The sequence below is a fragment of the Osmerus mordax genome, chromosome 24 (assembly GCF_038355195.1).
Source record: "Osmerus mordax isolate fOsmMor3 chromosome 24, fOsmMor3.pri, whole genome shotgun sequence".
In the NCBI taxonomy this organism is placed as follows: domain Eukaryota; kingdom Metazoa; phylum Chordata; class Actinopteri; order Osmeriformes; family Osmeridae; genus Osmerus; species Osmerus mordax.
In genome coordinates, this window is record NC_090073.1 from 5166947 (window position 1) to 5183778 (window position 16832).

At 50.3% G+C, this 16832-nt stretch overlaps 1 protein-coding gene across 2 annotated transcripts; it reads right to left on the reverse strand.

Moving 5' to 3' along the window:
• Window positions 1-59: 59 nt before the first annotated feature.
• Window positions 60-16315, reverse strand: slc39a14 (solute carrier family 39 member 14). 2 transcript variants are annotated; one of them, XM_067228119.1, is made up of 9 exons: window positions 16170-16315; window positions 12104-12450; window positions 11092-11269; window positions 7658-7827; window positions 5658-5780; window positions 3808-3999; window positions 3313-3538; window positions 2721-2905; window positions 60-2514 (listed from the first exon to the last, which is right to left on the reverse strand). In XM_067228119.1, exons 2-9 carry the CDS (start codon window positions 12416-12418, stop codon window positions 2362-2364), a joined length of 1542 nt encoding a protein of 513 aa, XP_067084220.1. In that variant the 5' UTR covers window positions 12419-12450; window positions 16170-16315; the 3' UTR covers window positions 60-2361. The 2 variants fall into 2 exon arrangements, with proteins under 2 accessions (XP_067084220.1, XP_067084221.1); XM_067228120.1 differs by lacking the exon at window positions 7658-7827 and adding an exon at window positions 9342-9511 and having other exon boundaries at window positions 16170-16314.
• Window positions 16316-16832: the final 517 nt, after the last annotated feature.

The window sequence follows — 16832 nt, forward strand, 5'->3', positions numbered from 1 at the left end:
CATGCGTAATAGGTAAGTGGTGGCTAAAAGCGACAGCAGCACATTATTATGAGACACGATTGCATCACAGTACCCCTGTGCGTACCACACTTGAAAACAATGAAGTTAAAGTTCTTAGAACATGTAACATAATAATCAGATATGAGACTGTTAATCTTGGAAAATAATGTTTATAAAAAGACATGTTCTCACGACACACTGAGAAGGCTGATCTGGTTTACCATAACGTACAATTTGATTCTCTACAGCACTATTCACAGGAGCTTAACTTCTTTACAGCATCAATAAATAATGTCTTCTTCAAAAGTCAGTTGCTGTGGTCACACAATGAGATGTTTGAGACAGTAGTAAGCTTCATAACGGGATCACGGTATGAAGGTTAACATTTGTTCTGTGTACAAAAAATATTGTACTCTGCTTAGGATTGTTGTACTAGGACAGATCATGCTAACAAAATACTGTACATGTTAATACAGAAAAATATCAGCATTGCATTTTTGCCTCAGATCAAACGGCTTGTCTTCAACCCCCTCAAAAATTGACAATGTGCGCATAAATGCATAAAAGGGTGATCTATTGGAAACAAAATACAAATCTCAAATGGCTCAAAAACTATATGTCAAGTGTTGCAATATTTCATGGAGGTACATACTTAAATGTGATGGCTTGGTTAATCCCTATTAACAGCTAGTTTACAACTAGGAACACATCTACATATTAGTGTGTAGTGCACTTTAAATCTAAAGACTAAAAATGTCAGGATTTAGTAGAGTACTACTTCGATAAGCCTCACAGGATGCATTTGCCTTGTTATTTTTAACCGTCAAGAAGCATGATTACCAGCACACTTACTGGTGCATTGAGTCTGCAATGACTTTGTATCCATCTACTTGTAAAAATATATTAATATTACAGCAGAAACTTATAGTTGTTATTCACATCCAATGGCCTAAATGGGACAGAGAATGTATGTGTAATAGACAGAGAACAGCGTCCTTAGCAGGGAATTAGGAATCTTTTATATCTAATGTTCCATTACATGATATAGGCTAGAACTGAGCACTCAATAAATCAAAATATGTTTGATCTGATTTAACAAAGCATTTGTATTAATATACCTTAAAACCAACTATACCTGACGACGGCAGTTATTTACCTTGCAAATACCTCGCTTTTTAGTTGTTGCGGAAGGAAAACCAACTCTCTATGACACTTGACTTGTCCTTGTTGGTGTTGCATTAGAACACAAACACTAATCTAGAGCTTGAAGGTGTATACCATTCAACACACAGTTTTTGATTCTATACATTTGATCCGCTGCTATACAATAAAGATAGCCTGGAGGAAAACCGCACTGAGGATGAACAAAGCACTGCATTCAATCTGCTTGACAGTACATAGTAGTAGTAGACTGTAGTAAAGATCTATAATTAGTTCATGAAGGAAGGGCACAGGTGGTACACTATGAGACTGTGTGGCCCTCTGGGCCACCGTAGTCCATCATGGCTGACACAGCCTCTATAGAGGACGTCTGGAGGAAAAACAAAATGCTGGGCACACGTAAGGAGAGACAAGCATCTCAATAAAGCCCTTCGCTGACTATGGCCGGTCCATATTTGGTCTTTAGAATTCAGTCTCTTGTGGTTTTGTTCTGTCTAGTTTCTAATGTAAAAAAAACGACATCAAAAAAACACACAACATCGTCCGTTGGAATAGCGATCGTATTGTTCAGTTTTGTTTTGCTGCTCGACATACCAGTTTTTTTTTTTTTTTGGTAAGGAATGAGAAGTTAAGAAAGTCCAAGGACGTTTACAATGCTTCTTTAAGCTGCTGGTTCTGTAGACTATGGACACACACAAAGAAGAGGAAATAATTGTGTGAACTAATGACTCAATCAGCCGAGACTAAATGGCTGCTCAGTCGTCTAGGGAGGAAGTGACACGGGTTGGGAAAGGGGTTTGTTTATATTTAGTCTGTATTGCACATCCATTTATGAACAGTACACAGGAGTTCATAAAGAGCTTCTTAACAGAGGAAGGGAGGTTTGTGGTCCCTGGAAGAGGGCCAGGCATGGGGGGGTGGGGCTAAAGGGGCGAGGGGAGGGGCCTCGTCAGTCAGGTACTGCATATAGGAGCTCAGACATTTCGTAGAGGGTTCGATCCTGCCGCACGTGACCATCCCTGGGTTACCCGTTTGAGGAGGGGAGGGGAGGGGGGGAGAAAAACACTGGGAAGGCTCCCTTAAAGAACCAGGTCCCAGTTAAGATCAGTTTACACTCAAATCTGAAACCCGCAAATTCCCAGGTTCGGGTTCCAGTCGCGTCCGGTCTGAGGCGGTTCATTCGGGTGCCGTGTGTGCCTGCTATGTCAGCGCTATCTGTCCAGAGAAGGTGGTGAGCAGGAGCATGATGGCGAAGCCGGTCAGCAGGCCGGCGTTCTGGATGGCGAAGGTGACGAGCGCACGGGTGCCCCCGGCCTCCTCCTCCTCGCGACTCACCTCGTTCATCTCTGGGAACTGAGCGGGAGAGGTGGAGGGAGGGAAAGGTGGAGGGAGGGAGAGGTGGAGGGAGGTCGAAAAGGAGAGATTGGGCAAGGGAAGGTAAAGGAGAGATAAAGAAACTATTAATGGTGAATCACAACACACATGCCAGAAATCACACACCCTACTTTGTCACACTCTCTCACACACGCACCCACCCACACACACACACAAACCCTCACCATGTCAGCCAGGGCGATGTAAAGGAACATGCCCCCGGCCAGGGCAAAGATCCAGTTGGGTGAGAAACTGTTTCCAGCCAGGATGCCAAAGCCCATGCCCAGGTAGCAGCAGCAGGCAGACAGGAAGTTGAAGAACAGGGCCTGCTGGATGCTCATGCCAGCGTTGAGCAGGATCACAAAGTCTCCTAACACAGGCAGAGAGGACCCAGTCAGGCATGAGGGCGAGGTGGTCCATATTATTACTGTTTCTACTGAGTGAATTTTAAAGAAGGGATAATAAAGGTACAATAAGGCATAATCGTAGGGAAAACATCCTGAAAGCAGATCCACATGAGATTCTCTAACCCCCAGGCCCAAGCCTCATGCCCTGGCCTCCAAGCCCTAGCCCAGCCCACTAGCCCCCAGCATCCCACCCTCCAGGGCCCCAGCCCCCCACCCTCCGGGCCCCAGCACCCCAGCATCCCACCCTCCAGGCCCCAGAATCCCACCCTCCAGGGCCCCAGCCCCCCACCCTCCAGGCCCCACCCCCCACCCCCCACCCTCCAGACCCAAGCCCCCAGCCCCCCACCCTCTAGGACCCCAGCCCCCTCACCCAGCTCGTGGGGGAACTCTTCACACAGGATGGCTATGGAGGTGCTGACTCCCTGGAAGACGGAGGCGGTGAAGGAGGCCCCGATGGCCAGGCCGTCGATGAAGTTGTGCAGCCCGTCGCTCAGCGTGATCATCCAGGCCAGCGTGCCGATGTCAGAGTACGCCGTCCCCTTCAGCCAATAGCAGCCGCCGCTGCTCGTCCCGCCCCCTCCCAAGCTCTGCGTGTCCTGATGGTTAGAGAGGGAGGGTAGTGAGTGTGGACAGCAAGTACTGTGTGTGTGTGTTTGTGTGGGGGGGGGGGTAGGTATGAATGGGAGTGGCCGTGTGTAAGAAGTGTGTGTGAACGACAGTGTATGTGTGTACAACAATGAATGTGTGTGTGAGTGTGTTAAAAGTGTGTGTGAGAGTGTGCGTAGGACAAGGAATGTGCGTATGGCTGGGTGTGAGCGGCAGCGTGCGTGTGTAAGAATTAAGTGTGTGTGAGAGAGCCTCTCACCTGCGGGGTGGTTGCGGGGGTGAGCATGCGGTCCCCCTCTCCTCCGTCCACCTTGTCCAGAGCTAGCCCCGCCCCTAGCCCCGCCTCCCCGTTCTGCAGCTTCTCCGTCACACCCTCCTCCATGTCGCCGTTGGCCGCCGCGTAGCGCTCCGCCGCGGGGTAGTGGCTGTGCCCGTGGCCGTGACCTTTGGCCTGGAGACACACACACACACACGGATCAACATGGGATAAGGACAATCTGTAACCCCCTACAACGAATCGAATCACCGCAACATTAATCTAAGACTACATGTATTCATGACTCCGATTTCTAGGCTATGTCTACTGTTAACCGGCTTCTACTGTATTGAACTTCTCTAGGCCGGGGAGTCAGGTGGCTGAGCGGTGAGGGAATCGGGCTAGTAATCCGAAGGTTGCCTGTTCGATTCCCGGTCAAGCCAACTGACGTTGTGTCCTTGGGCAAGGCACTTCACCCTACTTGCCTCGGGGGAATGTCCCTGTACTTACTGTAAGTCGCTCTGGATAAGAGCGTCTGCTAAATGACTAAATGTAAATGTAGGCCTGGACTGGGTCATTGTGCGCTTCCAGACAGCACCACAAGTGATGACAGTACGCTAAAGAGGAGAGGGTGCTAAGTAGGTCGAGCCAGTTCTATAATCGGATCAAAAATCCGCACCAGGTTTCTTCAGTGTAACCACAGGAATGTTCAAATTGGCCGTTAAATAAAAGGATCCCTGCTGCAGGATCCTACGCAGTCCCTAGAGGGCGCCGTCACCTCGACACGTGTTCCACTGGGCTGGTTCTTTCATAACCTTGGTTAAACTGCAGTAACACACACACACACACCATCTTCGCTGTGTGGAAGTATTTTATGGTAGTAGGACCATAAAGGGCCACGTTGTTTTATGCTGAAAACACGTTTTTTTTATATCTTCAACCATGTGTTTCGAGAAGCTATAAAACGACGGCGACGTTAATCTCAAACAGGTACAATGTGGAGAGGTTACGAACCGAAATACCTCACGAACCATTTTATAGGGTGCTGAAACCACATTATATTATATCCTCACACACCTAGTCCTGTGATGAAACCTTTCATAAAAGCCCGACCGCTCGCGTTTGGTCTGCACTAAACCACACAGAAAGGTCGGCAGCCAGATATGAGGCGCACCGCTCCAGTGACACGTGTCCCAACCCTGGAACTGCCCTCGGGCCCTTTCAGAGTACACGGCTGTTTTTCGAGGAAGCAGAGCTCACGAAAAGGAGCCGCACAGAGGTCACAGCCATCGCATTCGTCCGGATGCTACCGTTTACATTGCCCAGGGGGACGAGCTCTGAGCAGCGGGGGGGGGCGAGGTGCGCGCGGAGCTGGAAGGTGATCCCAACCTCTCCTGCCTAACAGGCCCAACCAGCCCCGGGATAGATCCCCGTACCCTCTCCAACCCCTAAACACTCTGCCTTTAACATGACACCGGCCGGGCGGTGTGTTGTGTATAGATACGCTGTGCATGGAGATCTATACGGTACATCGAGAGTTGCCTTTTCTGTTCGGTGTTTTGTCTTTTTCCATGTGAGGGACGGAGGGCGAGGACAGCGGCGCCGCATCGACTAGTCAAAAGGATCGATGACGACAATACGAGCAACAACAAAGTCTCCCCCCCCCTGCGTCCCCCCTAAAAGAAGAAGATAAATCACTTCAGTCACATCCAGCTGGCCACCTGCAGGCCCTGGCTCCTGGTGTGTGGACAGAGAGAGAGACAGAGAGAGACAGAGAGAGAGAGACAGAGAGACAGAGAGAGACAGAGAGACAGAGAGAGACAGAGAGAGGCAGAGAGAGGCAGCCCACTCACCCCGTCCTTCCGTTTCAGCAGCATCTTGAGGACCTTCTCCGTGAAGAAGAACAGGTAGAAGCCTCCGAACACCACGGTGGACTTGGACATGTAGAAGTCCACCATCGGGTCGAAGCCAAACGCCTGCAACGCGCAGCACAGAGGCCTGGGTTAGCTTCCAACCACAAGCCGTGGGTTAGGGGGTCCAATACGTTTTATATTTACATTCTTGAGCTTTCCAGTATCAATATTAACACGTGGTTTCAAATATCCATATTTACAGCACCAGTATTAAATATGTAGGTAAGGGAGTCAGGTGGCTGAGCGGTGAGGGAATCGGGCTAGTAATCCGAAGGTTGCCAGTTCGATTCCCGGTCATGCAAACTGACGTTGTGTCCTTGGGCAAGGCACTTCACCCTACTTGCCTCGGGGGAATGTCCCTGTACTTACTGTAAGTCGCTCTGGATAAGAGCGTCTGCTAAATGTAAATGTAATGTATTTACCAGTGATTCTTGACTGCTTCCTAACTAAAAGACGTTTTGTGTTCTATGCATTTAGATTTGTTTCTGTCCGAGTCAGTTACGACAAAAGAGATGCCCTCAGTCAATATTCTCATACATAATCCCAGTTGATTTGTCTCACAGTAGCAGTGTGTGTGTGTGTGTGTGTGTGTGTGTGTGTGTGTGTGCATATGCACAGGCACTCTATATAGCAGACAACTGAATATATAGTATACCTGTGTGTAAAAAATGGGGCCAACGGGGGAAAACGCTGATGTGGTCATTTACATTACTTTTAGTCATTTAGCAGACGCTCTTATCCAGAGCGACTTACAGTAAGTACAGGGACATTCCCCCCGAAGCAAGTAGGGTGAAGTGCCTTGCCCGAGGACACAACGTCATTTGGCACGGCTGGGAATCGAACCGGCAACCTTCGGATTACTAGCCCGACTACCTCACCGCTCAGCCATCTGACTCCCTCATAGTCGGTCATACTGACAGACTACAAAGTGACACTACTAAGTCTGTAGTACATCCTTGTAAATAATGTGAGCTAATGACAAACCAACATCTTATCTCGGCTTGTATTTGGCTCAACTAGCACTGATGAGTCTTCGACACTAAGGAAGTATCCCCGACCTGTCCCTGATCCCAAACACAGCCTGGGATTCTGCTGCGGGCAACATTAACTCAAGGACACACTAACAGGCTATAATCCAAACAACTTGGCAGAAGGTTGGATATGTGGTTTCACACCACCGCTCTGCCAAGAACTTTAAATGATTCATAACCTTTTGCCTACAATTGAATGGATACCATTTTCTAAAGGAGGTGAACGTCTACATCAAATGTCTTGGTCTTTCAGGGACCACTGCCCTGGATGTTATAATAATAACCTTTCATTTGAATCAGGTGTGTTGGAGCAGGGAAACATGTAAAACATGCAGGACAGTGGGCCCCGAGGACCAGGGTTGAAGACCACTGTTCTAGAACACTAAACTTTCAAAAGTCGACTGTTTGAACTGTTAGCTGTAAGGGGTGGCAGTGAGCGCCTCAGTGCCTCCCTCTCCCTCTCCTTAGGTGCCGGCTCTGCCAGCCAAGTCACAGCAGGATACACCACTCAGTTTGAAATTAAATGGCTACCTCACTTTAATTAAACCCCCCCCACCCCCTTCTGCATTTTTCTGTGACTGTGAGAGAAGTCAACGGAACAAAGAGACCGATTTAGTTTCCCCTCTGTTGTGGTCTTTTTTGATGCATTACCGTTTAAGCAGAACCGCTTTGAAGTTATTTGTCGCCTTGCTAGCAGGCGAAAAGAGTCATTTGGGGTCATGTCTCCAAATGTCCCCTGTTCAAGAGGAGCCACATAAAACGTTGGTGAACTGGCCCTTTCGAATGCCTCGAAAGCTACAGGAAGTGACTGGGCCCCGGTTCTAACTGTGGCCATTTTGACTGAGGGCAACTCGAGGGGCAGCGGGAAGCACGGAGACCCCCCCCCCCCCCCCCCCCCATCAACACTACCTCTGGGATGAGCTGAAACAGGGCGTTGGAGTAGAGCGTGCCAATGGCCAGGGCTATGAAGTACAGCAACAGGCGCTTGTAAAAGGTTTTCCTCATGAACGGCACCACGGTGGCGCCCACCAGGGAGCACAGCGAGATGAGCGTCACGCACAGGAACCCATAACCCCAAACTGACCACGACCGCAGGGTGGAGAGAGAGAGGGAGATGGAGGGAGAGGCAGAGAGGAGGGGAGGGGGGGTGTTTAAGGAGTCAAAGGGTAATTACAAAAGGAGGGGGTGAAATGGTGGAAAGGGGGAGGGGAGAGAAGAGAACAATTAGTTGAGAATCAATGATGTGAAAGGTCGGTATGAAGGATATTGTCGTCCCTTTTCGAAGAAGAACCATTGGAAGACACCAGTTAATCTCAAACCCTAAAAAAAATAAAAAAAATAAGGGGAGAAAGGAGATTAAATGACCATATTATTTACACCGAGAACAAAGATGTCTGACCACCTTCACCAGAGTCAACCACAGGAAGAAAAACAAAAAAATAAAACATCAGGAGGCAGCGTCCAATCACATCGTGCGAGAATCACCAGAGTACCAAGGTTCCCGTAGAAGCAGCCAATGATCCGTTGTCCCCTCTCAAACCCCAGTATTCTCACTTTGATCATGGAGAGAGGATGTCAGGAAGCGAGGGGGAGGGGGGGAGATGGGCTCTCAGATCAACAGCAGGAGGAAGTGAGCCACAGGAAGCACAGAGACAATACCACAGAACCACCTCAGTGAGACTTCAGCTGTCACGCTCTCACACACACACACACTCACTCACTCACACACAGCTCCCTAACCCACCCTAGCCCAGCACCTTCTCTTCCCCTAGCCCCAGGGTGGCTCTCTACAAACACAATACACACTCTACAATAGCCTATGAAGGGTTTATTGTGTTGGGGGGGGGCATTCATGTCTCTTAACCATTGCATCCAGAGACATGTCAATTTAAGGGTCTCTCTAAGGTTGCTTAGGTACTCCAATCATGTGGCCCTGGTGCCGTACTTGGAGAGAGAGAGAGAGAGAGAGAGAGAGAGAGAGAGAGAGAGAGAGAGAGAGAGAGAGAGAGAGAGAGAGAGAGACTGTGGATGTCCTGGAGGTTAGCCTGGCCTGGTTTCCTCACAGATGCAGTGGGTTTGTTTAAGGATGTTTGTTTCGTTCTCCCAGCCGGCCGGAGCACAGCTCTCTTCAGAGGGGGATGCAACGTCACAGTTGGCCTAGATCATACCGAGCAGGAAATGGCGGGGCATATATACACGCACGCACGCACACACACGCTCCTCAATGAAGAGAGTCTACCCCCCCCCCCCCCCCACACACACACACACACACACACACACACACACACACTCACAAGAACAAACAAGCCACACACATCCGAGAAACTGAGGGTTGTCGTTGATGAGCGAGGCTGCTGGAAGAGTCTCCCCTGGCGCTCATCAGAAGAGAGGGAGAGAAGAGGAGAGGAGAAGAGAAGAAGGAGAGGAGGGAGAGGAGGAGAGGAAGGAGAGGAAGGCCCGTGGGTGGCAGAACACAGAGAGGGCTTGGTCTGTGGTGCGTCGGCTTCTCAAACTGCCTCCCTGAGTGTGTGTGTGTGTGTGTGTGTGTGTGAGGAGCCTTTAGGAGGGTCTCGGGGGGGCCGGGTTACTACACCTCGGGCAGGAGCTGGAAGACAGCGGTGGAGAAGAGCGTTCCAATGGAGAGAGCGATGAAATAGATGAGGGCGCGGCGCATGTGGCGCGTCCTCATGAGGGGCACCAGGAAGACGCCGGTCAGGGAGAAGGCACTGACCAGGGTCACACTCAGAAGAGAGAAACCCCACACTGTGGGAGCAGGAGGGGAGGCAAGGGGGTGAGAAGCAGCACACACACACTCTCTCTCTCTGTCTCTCTCTCTGTCTCTCTCTCTGTCTCTCTCTCTGTCTCTCTCTCTGTCTCTCCGTCTGTCTCTCCGTCTGTCTCTCCGTCTGTCTCTCCGTCTCTCTCTCTCTCCCTCTCTGTCTCTGTCTCTCTCTTTCTGTCTCGCACACACACACACACACACACACACACACTCTCACACAGACCAGGAAAAACACAGGGCACGGACACACACAAGACAGGGTTCTGTGCTGTAGGAGGAACTAGGTTAGCTTTGGCGGTCCGGGTCACGTGATCAACCTGCTGAGAAGAAGCAACATTTAAGAGGAATCCAGATCTTCTCAGTTTCATTTCTGGTCTGCGATGCCCTCACAACCCGTTCCCTGTGCAGGGAGAACAAAGCTTCGCCTGAGGGCACCAATTCAGAGGAATCGACACCACTGGAAGTACCCATCCCACATGACAAGACTTCAGTAGAGAAAACATCTGCTAGACAGCTTCCAGCTTTCATCCTCCCCAAGGTAGAATTCAAACACCTGCCAGTCAGAGAGAAAACACGGAAGGATAAAAAAAATCACCGAGCAGACGCCAAACTGAAAAAGGGAGAGACACCTTTGGGGGAAAGGATTAGTTGGGAGTGTCATTCCGTTGGCCGAGGCTACGGGGGCGAGAGGAGTCGGGCTGGGGGACAGGCTGGGGACAGGCTGGGGCTGGGGGACAGACTGGGGCTGGGGACAGGCTGGGGGACAGGCTGGGGCTGGGGGACGCAGAGAGACCAGGAGAGGCAAGCGGGGAGAGGGTGCAGCTGTGATTCGCCCGCCTGAGCGAGGAAGGAGGGGGGGTTGGAGAGAGAGAGAGAGAGAGAGAGAGAGAGAGAGAGAGAGAGAGAGAGAGAGAGAGAGCTGGAGCTGCGCCCTCAAGAGAGGAAGTTCACAGGAAGCCTGCAGACACTCCACATCCTCCAGGGGCATTCGTCCTCTCCTCCCTCGACGAGGACAGCCGAGCTGGGCGCTGGACACGGCCGTGTCCGGGGGAAAGCTCCCCCTCCGCCGCGGAGGCAGTTGGGAGCGGTGGAAAGTTGGAAGAGGCGGCAGGTGCCAAACTCTCTCTGTGGTGTTAATGACACCGAACTGCAACTGCTGACAGCAGGCTAACAGACCATGAGGGGGGAGGGGGTTCGACTGATTAAAGCTAGGCTGAAAGAGAAGGGGAGAGGGGGAGGAGTGAGGAGAGGGTAGAGGTGACTGTATGCGTCCCGTCTTTGCTGGCATCTGCTGACTACAGGGCAACACGAGATAGCTGATCTGGTCTGGAAGAAGACGGGCAGAGCGACTTTGTTAGAAGGGAACACAACCAGCCGTGCAAGAACAGTCATTTGTTTGTTTTGCGTTTCTCTCGAAACTCTGAAAAAAGGCAACAACAACCAACAAACAAACAAGCAGTGTGTCATCCTCATCCTCAACGACATTCTACGTGATGACAGCCTGGTTTATCTGTTCCGGCCCCCTGTGGAAGAATGAACCGCGTCCTTCCAACCGTCTCACCTTCCGAATCCGTGGGTCTAGGGGGCAGGTCTACGCTGAGCTCCTCCCCTTGCTCTGCGCCACAATTGCCGGCGTCCAATTGCTGCAGCATGGTGGGGCAGAGTTCCTGCAAGCCCCGCCCGTCCAGGCGAGACTGCTCGCTGATGCTGTACACCGCCAGGGTATCAGCAGGGAGGCACTGGGGAGGGAGACACAGGGAATGAGTCACTATGAAACACAAATACACACGCCCACATCCACACCTATTCATATTCACACAACCACACACACCTGTACCCACGCACACCTCACCACCACACTTCTAGTCACACGTTCATGCGCCACACGCTCCACAGACGAAACCTTTACCCAGCCTCCTATCACGGACCTGCCCGTTTCATGTCCGGAGGACAAATATTGTTTCTGGAGCTCCTAGCAGATATACGGGCTGATAAGTCTCACTGAACTGCGTAATGGAACCCAAAACGTGCAAAACTAAACACAACGATGCTTGAAGGACAAGCAGCAACCTTACTCCTCTAGTGCTTAGACAGACAGACAGACGAGAGACAGACAGACAGACGAGAGACAGACAGACAGACAGACGAGAGACAGACAGACAGACAGGACAGTCTATGACCCCCCCCCAGGAGAGTGCTCAGGTGTGATCTATGAGATTGGTCAACAGCTGAGCCTCCGTCAGTCTCCTCCCTGCTGCCGGGCTGAGAGCGGACCAGCTAAATCCTCACAAAGACCATCAGCGAGTCGTCTAGCCAATCGTGCACGACGTTAAGCTCGGAAAATATGTGGAATATCTGAGCTATGTGCCTGACTGTAAGTCGAAAGACCTGAGGGCGGAAAGACGGTGTCGTCGAGGCAGCTGTGAAGCAGCGTTGGTACGTACACACGAATCACTCCATAAGATCCCTGCCGGCCAACGACGCATGCAAAACAGGTAAAGCCGGTTTGGTAGAACACGGATATCGATGTGGAGCAGAAACACAGCCGGCAGGGCAGACTAGCCTGAACTCACTTTAGAGCTGTTGGTCCTCGGTGGGGCAGCTGGGGGCCCTGGGGGTGGGGGCTGTGGCGTTGCCGTGGTGTTGCCGTCCCCCTGCCCTGCGCTGAGGCGGGCCAGCAGGGAGCGCAGCTGGGGGACTGAGATGGTGGCGTTGTCCCCGTAGCGCGCTAGCAGGTCCTGGAGCACCTGGGCCGGAGACGAAGCCTCCCCCTCGCCTAGCGCCCTCCCCGGGGAGGAGAGCACGAGGGCCAGGGTGAGGCCGAAGGTCAGCTGGGGGAGGATGGTGGTGCAGGGGGTACCGCGGCCATGATGAGGTTTCCGGGTCATGACTCCTCCACTGGCAGGGCGAGGGGGGGGGTCTGTCTGTGGGGAGAGAGGTGGGGGTTATGGCGGGCTAGAAAGCAAGCGGGTACGGATTTCATATGCATCCATTATATCATTGGCATTACCAGACAACAATCCAACGCACACATACATACCGACCCCTACACAAAGAACCACTGTGACATACGCAGGAGGAAGCACTCTAACCAGCCCTCCCTCCCTCCCCCCCCACCACACACACACACACACACACCATTCACCTCACAAGACATGCTAGGGAAACTTATTCTGACAGTGTGCCCATTCATAGTCCTGGTCTTAGACCCCAGCTCCTAAACATGTGTTGCCGGCTCTAAGTACAGGGGCCCCTCCAGAGTCCTGAGGGCCCTAACCTAAGCTGACCTCCCCAAGCACCTTTAACACACCTGGGCACTGGGGGAGGGGGGGGGGGGGGGGGGAGAAGGAGACAGTCTTCAGATGTTCAGGGTGCAGTCGGAAAAAGACAGAAACAGACGTGAGTTTAGAGACGCCGCTGAAAAGTCAAGCCAGGAGACTGAGACAAGGGACAGGTCCTTTCTATGACCGCCGCTTTCAGTCAACGCCGACTTACATTTACATTTACATTTTAGTCATTTAGCAGACGCTCTTATCCAGAGCGACTTACAGTAAGTACAGGGACATTCCCCCCGAGGCATGTAGGGTGAAGTGCCTTGCCCAAGGACACAACGTCAGTTGGCATGACCGGGAATCGAACTGGCAACCTTCGGATTACTAGTCCGACTCCCTCACCGCTCAGCCTCCTGACTTCTCTTCATCCTCCCCCTGACTGGGGCTGTGTCCTGTAGACGGGTTCAAGCTTGTGGGAGATGAAGAGAGCGGGGGGGAGGAAGATGGAGGGAGAGGAAGAGAGGGAGAGGAAGATGGAAGGAGAGAGGGAGAGGTGGACATGGAAGAGCAGGGCAGGGATGGGAGGTGGCGTACATCTTGGCAGGACACTCCGTCCTGGAGCACTCACGTCAAGGTCAGTTATACCTCCTTCTCCCTCCCTCCCTCCGTCCGTCCCTAACCCTCTCCCTACCCTTCTCGCTCACTCCCCTTCCACTTTCTCCCCTTCTCATCGCCCTCCTACAGGCCAGGCTGGCCTGCTAAGCGAGCCGCCAGCTCATCAACGCTGCACGCCGAACAGCACATCTAGGTGCGAGGCGCAGCGTGGGAGGGAGAGAGGGCGCCGGGCCGGTCGGCTCCCAGCTGCTCTCGGCACACTCCCCTGTGTGCGTCCACAACAAACACAGGCATGGAAGAGTCAACAGAGGACGGCGATTGGGATTTGGCAGAGCGTGGAGCCACGGCTCAAGGTGGGAGTTTGACCGCCTCGAAGGTTCTGTGTAAAAAGAACACTGTGTGGTGGGCTCGTTGTTGTACGGGCAATACGCGGGGCAGCGGAGGTCGTCAGAGCCGAATCAACGCCCGGTTAAAAAGGGAGAGGCGGCATGGCGAGACGGCACGCACGAGCATCGATGCCGATGTTCCGCCCCTGATTCCGGAACGCCCTCTGAAAGCCCACGCGAGGCACCACAACGTGGGCTTAGTTTGGTTCAGTCAAAACAGGTGCCGTGCCGTGCCGTAGTTTGGTTCAGTCAAAACCAGTGGCACGGAACTGGTTTCATTCTCTGTCCCATAAGCTCGGTTGGACCAGAAATGTGAGTTGCAGCGTACAAACAGAAACGCTGGGCACACACCTTAACAGATCACAGAGACACCGAGGCATTGTTTTAGAGCATCGCACCATAAACTGGAGTGAATCCTCTCAGAGATGATATCAGAGACTACGGCATATATATGCACAGTGAAATATGTCTGATGCTTCTATGAGCACACACAACCAGCTGTTCACCTCCGTCTGATTAACGAGATCTGTGTCTCAGAAGACAAAAAACGTTTTCCATCTGATCTGCAGTTTCAAATGCCAAATGAGCTCTTGACTGGTAAAAAGTGCAAACACTGCCGATAATGAGTATCCTTATCATTTTACCTCCAACTCTCAGGTCAGAGGGTGGCCCACAGAGATACAGTGCTCAGGATACCAGCTACCACTGGAGACTGAGTGACGACTGACAGAGGCTTACATAACTAAAAGACAATATGCAGTTGTTTACCTTACAAATCTCCAGCATGGCTTTTAGCCAGGTCTACAATCTACAACAAAACTACAGGTCTACAACAAAACTAAAATCCCACACTATTGGAAATGTGTTGTTTTGAATGCTTTCATATGCTAACCTTGACTAAATGAGACATCTTGTGACTTTTGGATGTATACGATGTCAAATAAAATGTCATAAAAAGATAAACTTTTGTATGGGAGTGGAGCCCCTGTCTGTGTAGATGGCCAGCTTGTTGACTCAACCCTGACCAAATCTCTTATTCGCTTGACATGCATTTGCATGTCAGACAACTCGATAACTGTCGAGATTCAAGGTTTTTAGTTGACTGAACACTGAAAATGTCATCTTGATTGCGTTCGCGCCATCCAACTATATTTGGTCCTCCAGAAAAACAAACTTCTACAAACCAGGATATAGCCTAGCCTAGTCATGGACAAACAAAATGGTACTTATGACCTGCTGTTCAGTCAATACAACTCTGTACAAAAACACGTTGCCAAACCACCACGACACACATTGGACAGACACATAAAGAAACAAAATGAACTTGCCGTTATAAGTTATTTCCAGAAAATGTATACTTTACCAAAAAGCAGTGAGTTTAAGTATAGTAGGTCTGGATAGTTGGGGCCAAAGCTTTGGCATGACTCTCCCGAAAGACCACTTTATAAAGAGACAGAATCACCACAACACAACAATAGCATTCAGTGGGGAACATAATTATAGTGATCAACTGATATCATCAACCAACCCTTATTATTATGTTGGTGTTGGTCATTCTGAGACCATTAACTATTTTCAGGGTATATTTTTCTGTGTTTAAAAACCTCCACACTACCTAAAATTAAGTAATCCAATAAGGGCTTTAATCACTTACACAACAGGAAATCATTTTCACACATAACATCCATTCATTTGAATACATCTAACCAACACGGCAATTAATCACACTCCATTCTCTAGCTTGTGCCATTTGTAACGTTACTTTTAATTAAGGGAGCGAATTTTGGCACACGGGTGTAAACGGCTTCATCGAGAAGGTTCTTCAGAAATTGTGTAGTCCTGTTTCAGATCCCGTAATCTCAGGTCGGGAGTATCTGGCCACAAACTGTGAGATCAATGAAAAGTAGCGGGTGATTTTCTCACCGCTCACTGCAACTCATATTTGATTTGGTTTAATCAATTACTTTGGTTTCAATGTTATCAGAGACAGATAACATTTACTTGAGATAGACTAATAGTTTCAGCGGCACACGACCATGTATATCTCGACTATGCTTCAGGTAGCTAGTGTAGGCTACTCTACCCCCCATCCGTAGATCTCCCCTAAACCTAGCTCGCTGATGAGAGGTTGATGATGTAGCTAGACTAGCTAGCTAGTTAGTTTAGTGCTAGCTGACTCCGCTACGTAAAAGGGGGACACAAAAGCTAGCTAGCACCCTTAACTGGTAGCACAATTCCCGACACAATTATCAAGAGAGTTCATTCTTAGTCTACCAGCCTTTAATGGCTGGGAAGCGAACTGACTGGGTTGGTACAATGCACTAATACACCCAGCAAGCTAGGCTATGAAGCTATTCAGACTGCACGCTTACCGGTGATGGAGATTCGGCGCCTCTGTCCGAGTTAGTTGCCACAACGAACACCCTCTTGCACCAGTAATACCTTAATCCTGAAACTAGCTAGAGATGTCTCATTCTTGTCAATCATAGGATTAATCCAGGTCTACTGTTTTCATGGCCCATTCACTGCACATCACAGCCAACGTGTGCAGGGGGCGTTCAGTGACGTACAGTCATTAACCGTTTAAAGGGACATTTCACAAAGTTTTCTACGTCAATTCCAGATTTGGCAGGTACTCCTTTGACTTGCATCTTGGCATCTCGCCAATATTTTAAACCTGTGTTACCAGCCTGCTAGCATCGTGGACCTGCAGAAACTCCTGACACATTAGTCACTGGGGAGCAACAGCTTTAGGAGCAAACAGCAACATAATCAAATAGCATAACATTCGAGGATATCAAACGACAAACAGATGCCACAGTGTTCATATTTTTCGACCATTTTTATTGAAACATTTCTTCTACTTCATTGCAGCACACTTCTGATGAAAAACTAAACTGTTTCGATCTTGTCTACTTATTTTGACCCTGCCATGGCTAACTTATTGACTTAGAAACACACTGGCACTGTTGTCAGCACTTGTTTCTCCTTTACCTGCAGTCATGTATTCCTCAATATAAGAGGATCCT